We start from the raw sequence: 20,849 nt of genomic DNA, 5'->3' as shown, positions 1-20,849 counted from the left end.
CGTACGTAAAGATGCTTAATGTGTTCGTTAAACATATAAGTGTATTAAGTAAATCTATTCCAAGTTCTACTCGGTGTAACACGTAGAAATATTATTTGTAATTAAACCATATTATGGTATAAATTGTATCATAAGTTTTAGATTTCAGTAGAGCACGTATTAGTATATATATATATATATATATATATATATATATATATATATATATAATATTGCTATGGCCCGAAACCTGTAATACAATTTCTATCAGTATTAGTGTACGATCTAAATCATGTAATATAACTTATATCGGTATTACTACATTAGCATAAGTTATATCATAATTTTAACATTACATAATTATTTTTTTCGTATTTTTTTTCCTTTTTTTTTTGATACAAAAATAAATTAGTTCGAATTAATTTCTTTAAGAAATACCGCCACGATTATTAGAGTAATCTTATCAAAAATTTCACTTGCAAGTAAGCAAGCAAGCAAGCAAGTAAGCAACTTCCTTTTCGTATGCCAGAAAAAAAAGAAAAAAGAAAGAAACAACATTTGACGAATAAGCTTTCGCTCGACCGTAGAGATAAATCAATGTGAAAAATAAGAGAATAAGAAAGAAGGAATGAGAGAGGAAAAGGGGTGCTGAAAGGGGTCAAACTCGAAGAGATAGAGGTGGACTAGTTTGTAGTAGTATATAAAAGTAGATAACGACGATATATATATATATATATAAAATGTGTGTGTATATGTATCCAAAGAACCGGTTGGACACAGGATCGAAAGGATTGAGGATGGAAAGGAGGCTGTAAAAATCGGTAAACAAGCAAAGCCGGAGCAGCGATCCAGGGTTTAACCCTTTGAAGAGGCACCGGCTGGCCTTTATCGCAAACGTTCACCCTCGCGTGCCTGTTTCCGTATATTTTTCTCTTTTCTTCGAGTTCTCCAAGTACGAGAGTACTATGTTCTCGTATAATGCGATATAGAGCACGCATATAACGCAAGTGTGTGTGTCTGTGTGTGTGTCTTTCTCTTTCTATATATGTGTATATATAGGTATGTGCGTCAATGGCGTAGATACCAACATTTACATTAAATTTGTTTTTTTTTATTGTTAAAAACGTTATTGTTAAAAACTAACGAGTTTTATCAGAAAATAATTAACGTGATTCGTATTATATTAAAAAAAAAAAAAAAAAAAAGAAAAGAAAAATCGTTTGGTGGTTACGCAGGTAATTTTCCGACAATGGGAAATTTTTTCTTAATGGTTCAATTATTGTCTCGTTAACTCTCGTATACTCGAATTTATATTACTGTATGATTCAATATTAATTCTCGTATATGAATTATTGAAACTTTTAAGCGAATTAAGTTATAAAGTCGCGGAAATATTAAAAAGATACAGAGGATATATGACGTCTGTTGAGAATGTAACTTTAACATTACATCGCGTTTAAGGTTACAACGTAAAAAGATTTAGATGCAAGATAAGACAAAATTATTGTCGATTTTGAAGTTTACTGGTTAGAGTAATACGTCGATCAACGATACACGATCGTCGAAGTTAAGTTAACTCTAGTCTTGTCCACGTAATGGATGGGTGATCGATCAAAATATCACTTCTCGAAGAAAGAAAGAAAAAGAGAGAGAAAGAGAAAATGGTTGATTCTATAAGAAAAATAAAGAAAAGAAAAGAAAGTGAAAGATAATTGGAAATAATAATAATATCATCGATAGAATTATCGGAACGGAAAGAGTTTGATTCATTTCCAAGAAGAAGAAGAAGAAAGATAGTTAATAGTTACGCCATTGGTTGACTTCCACGACATTACATAGATACGCACTTTACTAGGAGAAAATAATTATATACACGAGTGTCGTAGACATATATGTATATGAAGTCGCTTTTATATGAAACATTAAATCTATAACAAATTAAAGTTGTATTAAAGTATTCCTATACTTTATCGTCGGCTTGAACTATAAAGTTTTAAAAACTAAAAATACCATGTATACATATACGTGTACATATATATATGTATGTACAAGTGTACTCTATATTCTACAAAATTAATTACGTCGTTCTAAACATTTCAATATATATATAAAAAAAAAAAACAAGAATTATTATAGATTATGGGTCTTAATGGAATGGAATCCGTTGATTGCCATGCGATCATCGAAGTTAAGTAACTCTCGTTTCATATCCACGTAATGGATGGGTGACCAACAGTAGTTTAAGTATCATCTTTCGAAGAATAATGTGTGTGTTCTAAAAAGAAGAGAGACCATAGTGGGGGGAGGATATAATTGGAATAATATTGTCACTAAATTATCGGAGCGAAGAAGGAAGAGTTCGTTTTTCATTTCCAAGAAGAAGAGGAGAGAGAAAAGATAGAAAGAGACAGAAGAAAAAGGAAGGGACGAGGCGCAGGAGGAGAGGGGATGGACAAAGTAGTGTGTGTGTTACGCCATTGAGGGACTTTTAACGGGTACATAGATACGCACTTTACCAGAGTGTGTTGTGTGTAATACAAGTGTGTGTGTACGTGTATATGTAGTGTGTATACATTACGTTGTTATGTGTCATCGCGCTTCGTTGTGCTTCTCCTCTGTCCCTTCTATCCTCTGGCTGTGGTAAAATATATACACGTATTTTGCGTGCATATGGATTGTGTGCGATAGTGTAAGAGAAAAGAGGAGCGTGAAGAGGAGTTGAGGGGTGGTGGTAGTAACAAGGGTGGGGGGAGGAGTTGGTGTATACAACCGCGCGTGGGTTTCCATGTAACCATTAATTAGATTAGCATATGCCGGAAAAAGGAGCTCTCCGCATCGTACATATATATATATATATATAGAGAAGAAGGCAGCAGAGCACACACACAGACACATTACGTATATGTATATATATATATACACATATTATATATATATAACCTGCCTATATCCGTCGTAACGACACAAAAACGCGTTACCATTTATCCGTTTAAAGTAAAACGAATGGAACGTTAATGGCATTATATGAGATCACTGCGAGATTTGTCGCGTAAAATTCGCATCGAATGTTTTGTACGTATGTTGTGTGTTACTGTGTGTATATAGTGTATATACAATGTATATTTGCGTATATATATAACCTACATATAATCTAACTTCAGATATTAATTCGAAGTAGATGAAAAACGTTCGTCAAAGTCACAACGAGAAGTTTTCCGGTATATTCGCTTACAACTGTGTTCCTCGTTATAATCTCGTCGTAAGTTCATAAAACGATCTTTCAAGGTATGCGTGTTATGTATATCGTATGTATGCTATGTTAAAAAGCAGCTCAAAGTGTGTAATAATTACGCACAAAAGATTTCTCATTTCGCGTTCTGTTATAATATACTTTTGAGTAGTAGTTTCTCTTCGTCGAAGCTTCGCTCACACGCGTATATAAAAAGAAGAAAGGAAAAAAAAAACAGAAAGAAAAAAGAAAGAAAGAAAGGAAGAAAGAAAGAAAGAAAGAAAGAAAGAAAGAAAGAAAGAAAGACCGATCCACATGTATGTACATGTACAAAGGAGAATGTACACATGCACTTGTCGTTCTACAAAATCACGAGGGAGACTTTTTCGAAGTAAAAGTAGGGAGGAGAAGAGAAGAGAAGAGAAGAGAAGAGAAGAGAAGAGAAGAGACCCCGTTGATTTAAAGTTACAGTATTGCGAGGGTGCAGTATGGCTGGGAGCGAAGGGGCTACGAACTATTTATTTCATGGACTTCCCCGTTGTGTACGCGTTGATGTGAACGACGACGACTCCTTCGCACGCGCGTACACGATATGGCGACGACGACGACGACGACGACGACGACTACGATGAGGTAGAGGAGTTGAGAAGAGGAGGAGAAGGAGAAGGAGGAGAATGGGTCGACGTCTCGACGTCGTGTTCAGTGCTCGGCTGCTTTATAACATATATATATACACATCTAATACATACGTATACATAGAATGGGAGAGAGAGAGAGAATGTGCGTGTGTAATGCCTAGTAGGTTACGTGTATGTGTTCACAAGAGAGAGAGAGAGAGAGAGAGAGAGAGAGCACATAAGACGCGTATGTAACGTGCGTATCCATGTAGTATATGTTGGAATGCGACGGCCTAGGTGAAATGCCTGGCCATGTGCCAGAGACTTTAACCTCAATTTGCAATAAAATACACGGGACAACGACTAACGCGAATTCTCTCTGATTCTTTCTCTCTCTCTCTCTCTCTTTCTCTCTCCTTTTTTTTATCTATCCTACCAACTATTATACTTTTAGTTTATTTTTCTCGTCTACTAGGGCACTTTTATTTTCATACAACTTTCATTTCGTTTTATTAATTTTGTTTTCTATTTTCTTTTTTTTTTTTCCTTTTCCTCTTTCGTCAATCTTTTTAACCCGTTAATGTAAGTATGGGTTTGGTTCATATTCGTTTTCTCACATTTCGATTTAATCGTATCCTTCGTTATCTTTAATTATTTCCTCGTACTCGGATATTCGAGATCTTGTTATATAAGTTTTTAAAAACACAGAGAGGGAGAGAGAGAGAGAGAGAGAGATATTTCGTTGTTTATAGAAATATGTATATTTATATGCTTACATATATTATGCCATCTTTCTGGATTAGCATTATCGGGACACGGTCATGGATTATGCTCTTTAAATATACTGTTTCTGTAGTATAATTAGTCACGTTCTCGAGAGAATTTGAGATTGTAAGTTGAATATATTACGAAATCGAAACAAGTATGTATGTATGTATGTATGCATGCATGTATGTATGTATGTATGTACGTATGTATGTATAAATACATACATATATACATGAGGAGGTGACGGAAGTATCGATAAGATAATACTTTTTTTCGAAGATAAGATATAAAAGTGCCAGCAACGTTTTTTAACCATTAACTTTATTAAAATTAGCCATAGTTCGCGACACGTGTTTTTGCTTCGAGCTAATCGTCGAGATATTTTCTTACATTATTCTCGTATGGATAAACTTTCGTAACTAAATTTTTACGCGTGTCTAAAAACAATATATATATATATATACAATTATATTAACATCATTAATTTAATCGGAATAAAATGAATGATACGATGTTCATTCGGTACTATCGTAAAACCAAATAAAATTTTAATAACAATCAATAGTAAAGATAATAAACGTGCCATTCAAAAAGATACATAAATTACATTGATTTAATCGAACCAATGATCACGACAAAACCGTGTTATCTGCGATTGATCTCAACCAAAAGAAAGAAAAAAAAAAAAAAGAAAAAAGAGAAAGAAAAAAAAGAAAAGAAAAAAAAGAAAAGAAAAAAAAAGAAAAGAAAAGATAATAAAGAAATAAAAAAAGGAAAAAAAACAGAGAGATAACGGAAGAAGATATCGTGGAATAATGTATTAGTCCTTCTTCTTACTTCCTTACTAACTTACTTATTTATTTACTTACTTTCTTACTTGCTTACTTACTTACTTACTTACTTACTTACTTACTTACTCGAACCTTACGAAATAATTCGTATTCGTACAATTTCTCATCCGTTATTTCTTCGTACCAGGTTTCGTAGCTGAGCTATCTACGTACCTGGTGACCTCTTTACATAGTATTACATTACACGACATTGCCCTGTGCAATGCGCCCGACGTCATGGACGCTGAGCTTTTTACATATACATACGCAAGCGCGCTCGCGAACACAAAGCAAACCGTTTCGCTCGCGTTTATCTCGTCGCGTTTATCTCTCGGCGTGCGCGTCTACAACGCGGCACGTTTATCTACGGTAATAAATGAGACAGTTAAACAAAGAGATTCCCTCCCACCCTCCATCCCCCACCTAACGCTATTCCTACGGCGCTTCTTCTCCTCCTTCTCCTCCTCCTCCTCCTCCTTCTCCTCTTCTTCCTCCCATCGTCACCCACCCTCCATACCCTACTCATTCTCCTACAAAGAAACTTAACAAACTCGCAAGTTTCTCCGGACGCGATGGTTTACGTATTAAAACAAAGGAACACAATCGTTGTTCTGAAACGTGTTACGATTATCTATATATTTTTATCGTACGTGTATATATATATATATGTTGTATGTATATATATATACGTAATTATACGCGGCAGGTTGCATACATGTGTGTGTATATATGTGGGTGCGTGTAACGTAACTAAAGATCAGTGTTTGCTGATGTAAAACGATTTTGTTAGTTACACGTATCGCTGAAAAATTGCTAAAAATCGAAATATGTCTAGTGATCTATACTCATCGCGCGTTATTTTTATTTTCAGCATTTATACATAGTTTTATATTTAAAAAAAGAATGTAAAAAGAGCAAAAGTAGATCATTTTTTCATCGATCGATCGATCGATCTTATTAATCGACCAGTAATCCTTGTACTTATTTTAAATAATTACGATGTTTATTTCGATTAAAAAAAAAAAAAAAAAGATAGGAAAATAGTTTATAAATAAGTAATATTTCGAAAATTTGTCTTCTTTTATAGCCCAGACCAGGAAGGAGATCACGAGGACGTCCTGGTAACAACACGTCACAATTGCAACCAACGCCCAGAGTGCAAAGCCCAATTACTCAGCATCTAGAAAAAGGTATATATATATATATAGATACATATATATATCATTAACGTTACCTCTAAACATTTCACGATTATTCAAGATTATAAGAAGTTAAATGAATGAGCAAGTTATTTCATACTGAAACATTTAAATGGTCCGCGTTTGCGTAATCTCGTGAAATCGTGAAAGTATTCGAATACTATATTTTTATTGATTTATTCATATCTCTTCTTCTTTTTTTTTTCTTCTTCTTATTTACATGCTTATCGTCGTAATCGTCAGGAGAAGAAAAACATGGCGTAGAAAATAAAAGTATCTCTCTTTTTCACGTTCGTTTTTATCGATTAATATTAAACATTAATAATCGAACAACACGTGTCAAAAGGGATAGGGTTAGATTAGTGAGATGAAGTTAGGGTGAGGTTTGAGTGGTAGTTGGGATAAATGAGGTCAGATCGATTTCGAAATGGAAAATCTTCCGACGACGCGTTGTTTTTTGTCCTTTGTCGGTAAAAAAGTGAATGTGTGTGTATGTGTGTATGAGAGAGAGAGAGAGAAAGAGAAAATGAAAAGAGAAAGAGAGAGGATCGTACTTACGTCCCCGACCCACAATGTCCAGGTCTCTCTCTCTCTCTCTCTCTCTCTCTCTCTTCGGCCGTGGTCGATGAAGCGAGGTCAAACGGGGTCGTCGGAGTTGGGTTGCGCGAATCGACCCAGCCAAAGGTCAGACGAAGACATACCATTGGACTAAGCTGTTCTCTCTCTCTCTCTCTCTCTCTCTCTCTCTCTCTCTCTCTCTCTCTCTCTCTCTCTCTTCTTGAGGGTTCTCTCGTGAGAGACGGTTACGCTCGGTTCCATTAAACTTGCTTCTGGAATTTAACGGAAGAATCTATATTGGAGGTTAGATCGTGTTGGTATATTGGTGAGAAAAGACGATAAAGAGAGAAGAGAGCCTAAGGTAGAAAGGTGCTGGAAAGGTATACATTTGTGTGTAAGTGTGTGTGTGTGTGTATGTATGTATGGGTGTTGTGTGTTATCCTGAAATGATTTCGAGAGCGAAAGCGGACGATGCTCCCGAAGGAAGGAAGGAAGAAAGGAAGGAAGGAAGGAAGGAAGGGTGGGAGATGATAGCAAGATTCGAAAGACAAGAAATTGAGGAACCAAAGTGTGAGGGAGAAGAAGACTTAGTAACGATATAGTAATAGTAATAGTAGAGTAGTAGTAGTACAGGGATTGTAGTGATATGGTGGAAGAAGTAGAATTGGTGGGAGGTTGTATAGGGAGGAGGGAAATGATTCGAGGAACTCCATAGAACCGGTCCACAAACAAAAGATTCGTACAGAGGGTTAGGAAGGTTGGGATACTCTCCTCTTACTTCCTCCTACCTCCTCTTTCTTGGTTTTAAGGGTTGGGTGAAAAAGAAAACGAGATCGAGAAAGAAACTGAACTAAGTGGGTGGGTGGGTGGGTGGTTGTTGGGAGGGTGGGAGGAGAGGAAACAGACTGATTCAGGTAGACCCAAAGAGTCCTAAGAAAAGATAGAGACAGAGAGAGGGATAGAAGAGATGGTGGATGGGGTGAGATTGGGATTGGAGGTGGGGGTGGTTCTTCCTCGACACGTAACGTGGATAGTTTTTTTTTCTTTTTTTTCTTTTTCTTTTTCTTTCTCTTTTTCTTTCTCTTCTTATTCTTTTCTTTTTTTCATTTTTTTTTCTCTTTTTCTTCTTCTTTTGGAGTTCTTTGTTCACGACTGGAGCTGCTGCTTCTTTTCTCTTCTCTCTAATCGCGCACCACCACCATTCTCACCTCCTACTTTTTATTCTGTTCCTTTTTCTTCTTGTTTTTCTTGCGTCTCTGTCTCTCTCTCTCTTTTTTTTAACCTTTTTCGTTATTCTTTTTTCCTTTTTTCCTTCTTCGAACTCGTCTCGAAAAGAAGGAACCTGCCTATCTTTCTTCAGGACTCTCTCTCTTTTTTCTTCTTTTTTCTTCTTTTTCTCTTTTTCTGTCTTCTTCATTTCCTTCGACTTTCCTCTTCGTCTTCTCGTTCGTTTATAACTCCCTTCGAACAAGTTCTTTTTCCCTCCTTTTTCCTTTTTCTCTTCTCTCTCTCTCTCTCTCTCTCTCTGTCTCTCTTTTTCCTCAAATCTCTCAGATTTATCCAAGTGATTTTCTAAAGATTCTTCTTTCTCTCTTCGATTCTCTCTTTCTTTTTATATTTTTTTCTTCTTCTTTTTCTTACTCTTTTCTTTTCCATTCGAGTTAGAACATAGTCAGGAACGTTTTCGAGGCAACGAGAAAAGAAAATAATAATAAAAAAGAAAAGAAAAAAAAGAAAGAAAGAAAGACAAGGAAAAAAAAGGAAAAAATAAACAAAGAAGAAGAGTGCAGAAGAAAAAGAAGAAAAAGAAGAAAAAGAAGAAGAAGAAGAAGAGTAATAAAGTAACGAAATCCTTTTCGAAGGGAAAGCCCTTTGAAGTGATCCCAATCTTCTTCTTCTTCCTCTTCTTCGTCGGCATAATTCCTTAGCTTGTCTCTTTACAACCTTCTATACTCATCCCTCCACATACACACACATACACAGTGTTCGCTCGCATGCACATTCATATAACATACTCGTTCACTTCTCTCTCTCTCTCTCTCTCTATCCGACGTAATTTTTCTTCTTTTTCCTTTCTCCTTTTTCTCTTTTTTCTTTTTCTTTTTTTACTTTCTTTCTCGTTCTCAGACTCGCAAAAATAAACGGCACGGTATAAAGCCTCGTGTCGGGTGACACATTGCTGAAAATACATTCTCTCTCTCTCTCTCTCTCTCTCTCTCCGTCTAATTTTATTTTATTTCACTTCTTTTTTTTTATTCCTCCCCTTTCCCACCCCTTTGCATTACTACTTCGACTGCTGCAAAGTCGTTGATATTCGGTGATAATTACCGTGGAAGGGTGAAAAGGATATCTTTCGTCTATTTGTAGATATCTATGAGTATACACAACGTACACACACAATACATAGGTATACGAAGCACAAGAGGAGAGAGAGAGAGAGAGAGAGAGAGGCGAACGTTCGCTAGCTTGCACCAATTACACGAGAGATGCCGGAAGCTTCGTCTCTAACAGGAAATTACTCCCTCTCCACCTACCCCTCTTCCTCTTTCGTTCATCTTTTACCTCGTAACTCCGCAGACGCGTGTATCACCTCCCTCATCGCCACCCAAACTTCCCCTCTTCCCTCTCCCCCTCTCTCTTCTTTCATAATTTCAAGATTCAACCAGCTTATATTCAAGACTATTATATCTCGAAATTCTCCGACGAAATCGATCGAACAATCCGATCGAATTACTTTAATCGATATAAGTGATCTCTACGGTGATCTTTACGGTCTAGTATTTATGAACAATTAACTTTTGGTTAATGCTAAGTCATGTGAGCAATATTACATACATACATATATTCTCCTTTCAATTACGTACATTCTCTTTCTCTATCTCTCTCTCTCTCTCTCTCTCACGTTATTTTCTCATCATATCCATACATAGGATATATATCTATATACATGTATACATAGATATTATCATCTACAGTGAGATCTATCTACATATACGTGTATACACGTACAATACACACACACATATATATATATATATACGTAAAGAGAGAACGTGATCGTGTATCGTCTAGCCAGCTAATTATCGATCATACTAAAGATCGATCAGTTAATTCTTCCAGGTCGGTGCACTCGAACGCGGTAGCACTACCACCACTACTGCTACAAATACTATCGCTATCACTACCACTACCACTATCGCTGGTATTACCTACCTACCAATACGAATACATTGGCAGAGAGACGACCGACCCAATAGCTTTAGCATACCACTCTTACGGTGCTTTAATCACGATCCAGAACCAGTTAGAGTTGCCGTACTAATTATTCGTCGACGTGCGCGCGTTACCCGTTGCACCTGATTCCAATGACCCGTTCTGTGCTATGTCTGTCTCTGTTCGTATATATATATATATATATATATATATATATATATATATATATATATATGTATGTATAGTAAACCCGTATATCTCTTTCTCTCTCTATCTATCTATCTATCTATCTATCTCTTTCTTATACACGTCGACACGCGTCAACCCCTTCAAATCTATCCAACCGTGTATTCTTCTTTGTGTTCATCTCATCGTTAGGCTCTCTTTAGTTCACTCTTTCTCTCTCTTTCTCTTTCTTCTACTATTCTACGATTTTATCAGAGCATTGAGGAGACTGTTGAAGAAAGAAAGAAAGAAAGAAAGAAAGAAAGAAAGAAAGAGAAAGAAACAGGGAAAGAGTTGAGGGTAAAGGGAAGAGAAGAGGAAACTCGTAGCTACTGGTTATATGGCTTGGCAGTCGGCCAATCCTGATCCAAAGTCGCTGTCGAGACACGTTTTTCTTCTTTTTACCTCTCCGGTTTCCCTCCTACCTCTCTCTTTTTCTTTCTCTTTCTCTTTCTCTTTCTCTTTCTCTTTCTCTTTCTCTTTCAATCCGTCTTCGTTCTTTTGGACTTTTCAAAGTCAGCCCATGCTACTCTAACGCCATTCCTCTCTCTCTCTCCTTCTCTCTCTTCCTCTCTTTCTACATATATACATATGTACTTTCTCTACCTTTACCTATATCTATACATACCTGTATATGTGTGTGTGTGTGTGTGTGCATATATATATATATATCAACTTCTTATTCGTGTTCTTCTTGTTCTTGTTCTTGTTCTTCTTCTTCTTGTTCTTCTTGTTCTTCTTCTTCTTCTTCTTTTTTCTTTTCTTCGAAGTAAACGGAGAAAAGTGCAGGCTTCGAGGTGCATTGAGGTCTTTGAGAAGTGCATCGTGAGAACTTCAGTGTGCCGATGGCCACGTTCTCTAATAAGATACGATTTATCTGGGTGACTTAACCCAACGGGATTTCTTCTTTGGGTTACTTTTAAAGGATCATTTGTTTGACTGTATTGTTGACTTGTTAGTGTTAATGCCGTTGTTGGTTGTGTGTTATCGTTCCGTGAATAGGTTCATTGACCACGTGTTTTATGTTTTTTTTTTATTACTCTATCTCTTTCTCTCTCTTTCTCTCTCTCTCTTCCTGGGAGTCTAAATATTTTTTTTTTTATTTGATATTTCGATATTTTACCAATCGAATTTTTTCGAGAAAAGAGAAAATAGTTTTTCCCTCCTTCTCGTTAAAGCTTTTAATGATTAAAATATGAAATGTAAATTGAGTCGTTGATTAATAATACTAATGTATAAGAACATAAGTATGTTTATTTAATGGTGATTTAAAAAATTGCTTTTAAAATTAGTTATTCATAATTTGCGTAAATGTATAATTAAACAAAAGCGTATTCATTCGAACATTTTTATTTTATTGTATTTTATTTTGTTTTGCTTTTATTATTTTCCTTTTTTTTTCTTTTTCTTTTTCGAAACGTTCTCCCATACGATGAGTTCGATTTTTTATATTTTATCAACTTGCGACAATTTTCAGATATCGCGAGTTTACACAATACCGCAACGAATACAATTGAAACGAAATACAATCGTTCCCTTTTTTTTTATTTTATTTTTATTTATTTATTTTCTTTTCTTTTTTAATGTTATTGTATTTATGTTACGTATTGTCAAAGTCTAACAGTATTGTTATCAATTTGCGTGTCGGAAAATATAATACCAAGATCCAAATTCTGTTGTTAAAAGTAATAATAGAAAATAATAAATTGTATCGTGAAACATTAAATAAATAATGCAAGATAAAAATGATATTAATAAACGATAGAAAGTAATAAATTATAAGCTTGTTCATTGCTTCGAATCGAATAAAAAAGAAGAATCAGTTTTTTAATTCCAATTTCTTTTTCTCGTATTAACAAATCTGTATGAACTTTCTCCGGTATTAGCATAATTATATATTATTATCGATTATTAAATCAAAATCAGGGTCAAAATCAGTCTCTCTCGTAAAGCTAATTCCTGTCTACACACAAACATACACACACACACACCTAAATACAACACATTTACACGTGCAATGGATTAAAACATTGTTGTGTGGGCTGTATCCCTAATATATGCGTTCGGTGTTACACGGAAGAGTTATGCGAGTGCAATTCTACGCGATTACGCAGGCGTTAAACGTCGCGTTATTATGCATGCGTGCAATCCTTGCATTGTACTACATTATATTTATTAAAAGAGACTAAAGTGTAAAGTCGATGTTAGACTTTGACCAGATTTAACCTCGTTTATCTAATTTCTCTGGTGAATGAATATATTCGTTCCCTTTGTTGCTATGTTTATCTTTTCCTTCTCTTTTTTCTAATCTATCTTATATATAAATTTTCTAATCTTGTCTAAATAATAAAAACTCATAAATATTACAGTTAAATGTTACAATAAATAAATATATATATATATATATACATATACATATAAAACATACAATATTTGATAATATATTTTTAGAAAAAAAAAAAGATCGATTACAAAATAAAAAAAAAAAGAAAAAGGAGATAAAACAATCATATATATAAATTTTATCCGACCATTTTTAAAGATAATAAAAGCTCTTAACGACGAGAATTCTAGAAAAAACGAAACGTCGTAAAAAACGAAAATTCATCCGTTCTCCCTTTCTCTGTCTCTCTTTCTCTCTGTATCTCTCTATCTCTCTCTCCCTCTATCATGCAATAATATGGAGATACCGTATAAATGGATCGGCATAAAAAAAAATAGAACGGTATCGCGATAGGAAAAATAAGGAAAAAAAAAATAAAAAAATATAAAAAAATAAAAAAAGACAGAGAACACTTGAATTTCGATGTCAGAGAGAGAGAGAGAGAGAGAGAGAAAGAGAGAGCAAGCAGCATCGGAGTCCCTCTTACCCCTCTTCTTCAAGTAATAGTAGTAATAGTAGTAGTAGTAGTAGTAGTAGTAGTAGTAGTAGTAGTAGTAGTAGTAGTAGTACCGTTGGACCACCGTTAATAAAACGTAAATAGCCCTTCCTGTAGGTACATGTACTACACGTCCACCCAAATATACAAACGCATACTCTTACAACGTTGGTTTCATAGTCGTATTGCTATTGTTCACGAAGGGTAGTAAAACGAAACTCGTCGCTCGTAAAAGCAGTGCCAGCTTCGATGGCCGGTTTCGAACGTGGCAACGATCGCCGATTTATTTCGTTTCGGTATTAGAGAAACTCACTCGTCATCTAATAGTTTCTATGTGAACAGATCGATATCGATTGAATGTACATATATTTATATTTTGCTATTGCAAGAATTCCTCTTCTAAATCTTTCTTTTATTAAGACTTAGATTCTTATTACTATTTCCGTCTATCTCCGTTAATCATTAACTTTAAACACGCACTCGTTTAATAAATAATTTTCCGAAGATAATTTATTTAAGTGTTTGATTGATTGATAAGAAACAATAAACAGTATAAGGTGGTGTTTCGTAAAGAAATCTGAAAAAGAAAAAAAAAAGAATTATTAAACTTCCAACTAAATCGGAAGGTCCGACTGTTATTTTTTTTTTCTCCTTTTTAAGATACTTGACAATTGAAATTATAAAATTCTTCTTAACATATACGCACAAATACACACTTATGTATATATTTCTACAAAAAAGGATATACTTAAAACGTATATACATTCATTCATATTTACACACACACACACACACACATATATTTTATGTACCAAGTTCAATGATTATTCATCGTACTGTACAATCAGATAAATCGCTACTCATCCCGTCAATGGGATTAATTAGGCATCGATTCGTTCAATCCTTCTCTCTCTTTCCCTTTCTATCGTAGAGTGATGCTGCTTTGTGGCTAACGATCGTTGGTGGGGGAATTAAAGTGAATCAGTCGGTGATAGAGTTGGCGTAGAATGAGTTGTGGGTTTGTGGGGTGGTTCGTCGTCGTTGGTGGGGGGTGAGGTGGGAGGAGATCGGACCGGTAGGTAATAGGCAGGTGGAGAGAGAGAGAGAGAGAGAGAGAGAGAGAGAGAAGGTGGAAAAGAGGCGCGTGGTGGGTGGGTGGTTAGGTATAGGTAGATAATTTAGGATCTTCGTGGAGATTCGCTTTGCGACGGCGAATGGACGTTTGAGCGGTTATTAATGCATCGACATGCGCGAACCTGCGCGAGCCGTAATTTCAAGTTTTAATTAACTCCAGTTTTAGTTAAACTTTTAATTAAACCTCCGAGCACGGCGAAAGGTATGGAGGGGGAAGGGCGAGAGGGAGTACACGGGGCCGATGGTGTATAGAGAGAGTAGAGAAGAACGGAGTAGTGGAGTAGAGTAGAAGAGTAGAAGAGTAGAGTAGAGTAGAGTAGAGGGTTGAAAGGGGTGGCGAAGAAGGGGAGGATAGGGGTGCTAAAGGACGGATGAACGAGGAGGGGAGGGTTGGTATGATATTTTCCAAAAATGTCGCGGCTCTCTACGTACTGAATATGAAAGGGACGTGTGGGAGTGGGGGGAGAGAAAAACAAATAAAAACGGGAAAAAAAATACTCGTGCACCGGAACAAAAAAAAAAAAGGTAAAAATAAATATAAAAGGAACAAAAAAAAGAACGATCGCGGGAGGGAAAAAAATAAACATGAGAAAAAAGTAAAAGACAGAGGGGAGGGGAAAAAAAATAAAATAAAACGAAACGAATGCGTCCTCTCCGCTGCGTTGGACGAAAAAGAAAAAAATAAACGGGGTGGAGAGGGAGGGAGAGAGAAAGAGAGAGAAATAAAATTCGTGTCGAGTAATATTAGGAGGATGGAGAGGGGTGGGAGAGAGAGAGAGAGAGAGAGAGAGAGAGAGGATAAAATATTGGTGATAACGTTGCCAACGCTATTGATTCCCATTCTCTCTCTCTCTCTCTCTTGCGAGGGAGAAAACACGTGGCTCCCGGTGTTTGCGCGTTTAATTCGAAACTTTATCGAATCATCGACGAAGTTCTACTCTTTCTCTTTCTCTTTTTATATATATCTGCTTTTTTGTTTTCTTTTTTTCTCTTTCGCTTTTGCATAGCGAAAGCAACGATATTAATAATACACGATCGATATCGCTTCGATATGCGTTCATTTTTACTCTGGCTGCGTGAATGTATGTGCGTGTATGAGTATATATTTACTAGTTTTCTTCTCTCTCTCTCTCTTTATTTTTTGTTCTCTCTCTCTCTCTCTCTCTCTCTCTATTTTTTTTCTCTCTTTTTTTTTTTAATGTAATTAGCACACAGCCTCGTAAATAATTGGAGAGAAATTATTTCAGGCTTATCGATATGAGAGAAAAAAGAAATTTGACATGTAATATGTAATATTTGTCGAACGAAGGCCGAGACGGTAAACAACCAGTTCGGTCTAATAATTTCTATTTGAGTTTTGCGTCGGTGGTTACGTTACAAATGTGTACGCGCGTGTTTACACCCGCTAACGCATGTGTTATCTTCAATTCAAAGGTTTTTAATCGCGGCTGACACATTTCTTCGAAAAGAGATTATTATAACGATATAAATGTTTCGTCGGGAATTCTATCGTTATAATAATTGTAACGATAATAATAATAATTATTATTATTTTAGGTATTTCTCAAACTTCGTGATAATAATAATAGTAATAATATTGGTATTTCTCAAATTCTGTAATAATTATCTATAATAATAACAATAATGATAATAGTAATTTACAAATAATAATTATTATTATCCTATACAAACACGATGATAATAACAATAATAATAATATGCGAACAAGATCTTCGATCGATTAAATGAAGTAAGCACTCGTGAAAAATTCGACTTTAAAAGTACTCGAATATTTCATTTGATTCGATAATAGTCGTTCGTCTTTTAAAAAAAAAGGAAAAGAAAAAAAAAATCTAAAAATTAGGTTCGAACGAGCCAGACTCGTATCTATATCGATTCAGATCCACATTTTCAATGTTTCAATATTTTTTTCACCCAGACGTGTCGGATGTATATTTTCAAGCATTTCGATAAAATGATTCATCTAGATTTTTACGACTTATCGAGATACGCCATTGTTATTTTAGGATACGCCATATTTGTATGAACAAATTTGATTAACTCGACGAACTTTTGCCGCGTTATTACTTCGCTTGTTGTTCTTGTTTGTTCTTCTTCTTCATCTTCCTGTTGTTGTGTTTGTAATAATGGTGAAGTTACTATCCTCAACATTTATATATATATATATATATATATATATATATATATATATATATATTGTACATATTATATATATATATAGAAAGAGAGATTCTCTCCCTCGAAAAAATATCTGATTTGCAAGCACTTGATAATAAGAGCGCATGGTTAGAGTTTCTAGCTAATATCGTACGAGCTGCTAGTTATGATTTCAAAGTTTCAAACTTTTGTATTTCCTTCCGGTTCCGTGAAGCACATAAAATATACATGTGCATTCACGTATACATTAGTAAATACATAGATAATTACATAGATAGATAAATAGATAGATAGATAGATATTATTTATATACATACGTATGCACCACTCTCTTTCAACCAGTCCTCTCTCTCTTTCTCTCTCTCTCTCTCTCTCTCTCTTCCATCTCTCTGAAAACTCTCTTCTAGTTTTGAGTTTTAGAAATTTCAACGTAATGGCCGCCAAACCGACATGAATTTGTTTGTACACAGGTAAAGGTAACAGTCATCGAGTAGTTCAGAATAGAATGGAAGGGTTAAAACATGAATGTCTGTGTATTCTGGTGAGTGAGATAGGTAGATATATAGATAGACGGATAGATAGATAGATAGATAGATAGATAGATAGAGAGGTAGAGTCAGACAGAGAAACTATATTCGTTCCGGTTTAGAACCGAGTCGGTCGTTTCGGCCACTAGTTGCGGAACTCGGATAATTATTGTTGCGAACTAACTCTCAGCTTACTCTACCACTTGATTCCGAGCTTTTGCTTCTCCTGAATTTTATCTACGTTTATGTATATATATATATATATATATATATATATATATATATATATGTATGTATGTATGTATGTATGTATGTATGTATGTATAGAGAGAGAAAGAGAGAGATGTATATGTGTCTCTTCGAACGTGTATTAGTTTATTTGTACAGGGTGAGAGTTCCATTTAAATGTGAGCAAATGTGAGCATTTACGAGTAACGATATAATGATTAAAAAAAGATCAGAACAAAAAACGAAAAAATTAATGATAATTAAATAATAAATCATACGATGAATCAAATATCTCGATAATTATTTATCTTTGTGTGTAGTCGATTCAATTTTAAATATAAATGCTTATTATATATATATATATATAAAAGAAAAAAAGAGAAAAAAGTATTATGGTACGATTATTAATGATTAAAATAAAAAAAAAAGAAAGGGGGAATGAAGAGATTTTGATTGATAATGAAAGAATAATTAAACCGTATAACGTGTGGCAGGTTAATTGTTAAATCGAAAGAAAATTTGTATTCAATTATTATTACTATTATTTTTTTATTATTGTTAATTCTGATTGAATAAATCTGATTGAATAAATCGATCTCTTTTTTTTTATTTATTTATTTATTTATTTTTTTTTTAATTTACGAACGTTTAAGATAAAATTTTTTATTTTTAATTTTTCTTTCCCTAAGTTTTTTTTTTCTTTTGTTTGTTTTTTCTAATATACTTAACGAATACTTATTTCTTTTTGTCGTACATTCAACGATTTCGATTAGTTCAAATAATTAAGAAGCGTTTCGTTTCATTTTGTTTTGGTTTTCTTTCTTCTTTTTCTTTATTTTGTTACGAGCAAAAACTATTACCATTTATAATCCATTCTTTATATAAATATATATATATGTGTGTGCGTCTGTCTGTATGTATGTATGTATGTATGTATGTATGTATGTATGTATGTATGTATGTATGTATATATTAGATTTCTGTGAGTCTACAGAGAGCTTTCGAAACGTAAAATAATCTAGAAACGTTCTTTTCTCGTATATCCGTATAATCCATAATCCATTTCGGTAGCGCAGACAACCGTATCTTTCTCTCTTTCTCTCTTTCTCTCTTTCTCTCTCTTTTATCATTTTTCTCTTTTCCAACGCAGCGATATTAATGCGGAAAGGCATCCGGAAAAGCTTTTGGTGTATTCGGGAACGAGCTTTCGAAAGAGGCTGAGAATGTGTTCGTTGTAATGTTAGGTTGAAAAAATAAAATAAAAAACAAAACAAAGAAAAAAGAAAGAAAGAAAGGAAATAAAGAAGTGGGAGATGAGTGGGGAAGGGAGTTAAAAAAAAAAGAAAGGAGGGGAGGATAGATAGAGAGAAAATAACGAAAGGAGAGAAAAACTAAAAATTTATGAGAATTTTTTCTAATATTTTTCGAAACTCTTTATCTCCTTTTTCTATTATTATTATTATTACTGTTGTTGTTGTTGTTGTTGTTGTCGTTGTTGTAATTATTTTGCTCATGGAAAAAAAAACGAGTAAAATAATGATTACAACTGCTTTTCTTTCGTTTCTTTTGTTTTTTTTTTATTTTCTTTACATACATAAATATATACGTGTGTACGTGAACGTGCATTTATATAAATAATCTTTTCTTCCATTTACTTCGAAAAACAAAATATTAATTTCTCCGACTGAGATAATAATATTTCTTCATAAATAATATCCTCATAAATGAGGAAATGAAAAATAAAGGAAATATGATATTACCTTATTTTTAAAAAGGAGTAGTAATAGGTGATATCTCACAAAAGACATTTCGTTTTACTTACGAACCTATCTACGTACGCTTATGAATGTCTGCTTTCGTTAGAAATTATGATAGACAACAAATTTTTTTCTTAAACTAAACACACACGCACATATATTATAAAATCATAATATATACTTTATCTGATAATAATAATAATAATAATATATATATATAATTTTTTTTTCGTTCTCAAAGAGAAAAAAAAAGATCGATAGATCGTTCGAGTGGTTAGGTTATATAGGAAAATAAATACTTCTCTGTTAACTACTATACTTCACTTCTCCATTTAACCTCTAACCCCTCAGCAATGGTTTAAAACTATGGAGTTTGAAACCATGAGAAATGATCAAACTTGGATTTGTTCTTGTCGTTTCTTTTTATCATTCTTTCCATCATTTTCTTGTTCTTTTTATTCGTTACTTTTATGCCGTCGTCGAGAAAGAAAGGAAAAGACACGTTTTCCATATCATAGAAATTTTCTCAGGATTTATAAATCGCTCAACGGGATAGACAAGAATTGTTATTGTGCTTTCGCAATAGTAATACTCAAAGATTTTTACCATACCCCTCGTTCGTTTACTTTCAGATCTTTATTGTGATATTTTTATTATTTTTTTTTTCCTTTCTTTTCTTTTCTTTTCTTTTCTTTCTATTCAAATATATATAAAATTTCTCTTTAACAATTCTATACGAGTCAAATAAATCGCGTTTGTTGATTTATATTTTAGTACAGGTAAATATGTCTTACACGTTGTGCGAGTACTCGGTTTTTTTAAAGTACGATATGAAAATTGTGAGAACACTCGTATAACGCGATAGGAGTTTTCAAAAAATGGTTTTGATAGAATAAGAGGAATCTGTAATATTTTTTTTTCTTTTTCTTTTTTTTTTTTTTTATGACATCGAAGAATAAAATTAATAAACTTAACGAATATATAGATATAATAATAAATTGTTTTATTGTATATAATAAATTTATCGTATATTTGTTTATTTTTATTTATTTATCATACATAACAAAACAATATATATATATCTATTTGTATTACATATATCATTTCATTTTTATTCGTATTTTGAATCGATATTTGATAAAACGAATAGATGTAGTATAATTTTAACTAATGCTTTTATACGATAGATCGTATCGTAATACAATTAATTCTCATATAACGCCATACTTTTAGAAAATAAATTCCGACGCATCGTGATAAAATCAGAATATTTTTCTACGACAGAGAAAATGAAAATTAGTTAACATCAAATTTTTTTTTTTTTAAATTTGTCATACAGATATCATTATTCATTCAATTTATATAACCATTATATTTCATTTCTAATTGAAAAAAGTTAGACTACAATTTTTATTTATGTCAACTTAATTTCACGCTTCTGTCTTACTTTTTTTATTTTTTTCGAACGTGAGACGAATTTTTTAAATTATTATTATTATTATTATTATTATTACTATTGTCAAAATTT

The 20,849-nt window shown here is 33.7% G+C and overlaps 1 protein-coding gene across 6 annotated transcripts in view; it reads left to right on the top strand.

Moving 5' to 3' along the window:
• LOC127071960 (uncharacterized) overlaps positions 1 to 20,849 on the top strand; it is a 269,111-nt gene that overhangs the window by 86,051 nt on the left and 162,211 nt on the right. For 3 of the 6 annotated variants that reach the window (XM_051011837.1, XM_051011838.1, XM_051011836.1), the window contains exons 8-9: positions 6,511 to 6,613; positions 6,866 to 6,895. In XM_051011837.1, the coding sequence (XP_050867794.1) occupies positions 6,511 to 6,613; positions 6,866 to 6,895 (133 nt within the window). Of the gene's footprint in view, positions 1 to 2,745; positions 3,239 to 6,510; positions 6,614 to 6,865; positions 6,896 to 20,849 lie in introns of those variants that run through there. The other 3 variants (XM_051011839.1, XM_051011840.1, XM_051011841.1) reach the window with 2 other exon arrangements.

Source organism: Vespula vulgaris, chromosome 24 (assembly GCF_905475345.1).
Source record: "Vespula vulgaris chromosome 24, iyVesVulg1.1, whole genome shotgun sequence".
NCBI classification, from domain to species: domain Eukaryota; kingdom Metazoa; phylum Arthropoda; class Insecta; order Hymenoptera; family Vespidae; genus Vespula; species Vespula vulgaris.
The sequence above is the reverse complement of the archived record's forward strand: the minus strand, read 5'-3'. Positions and strand labels throughout refer to the sequence as shown.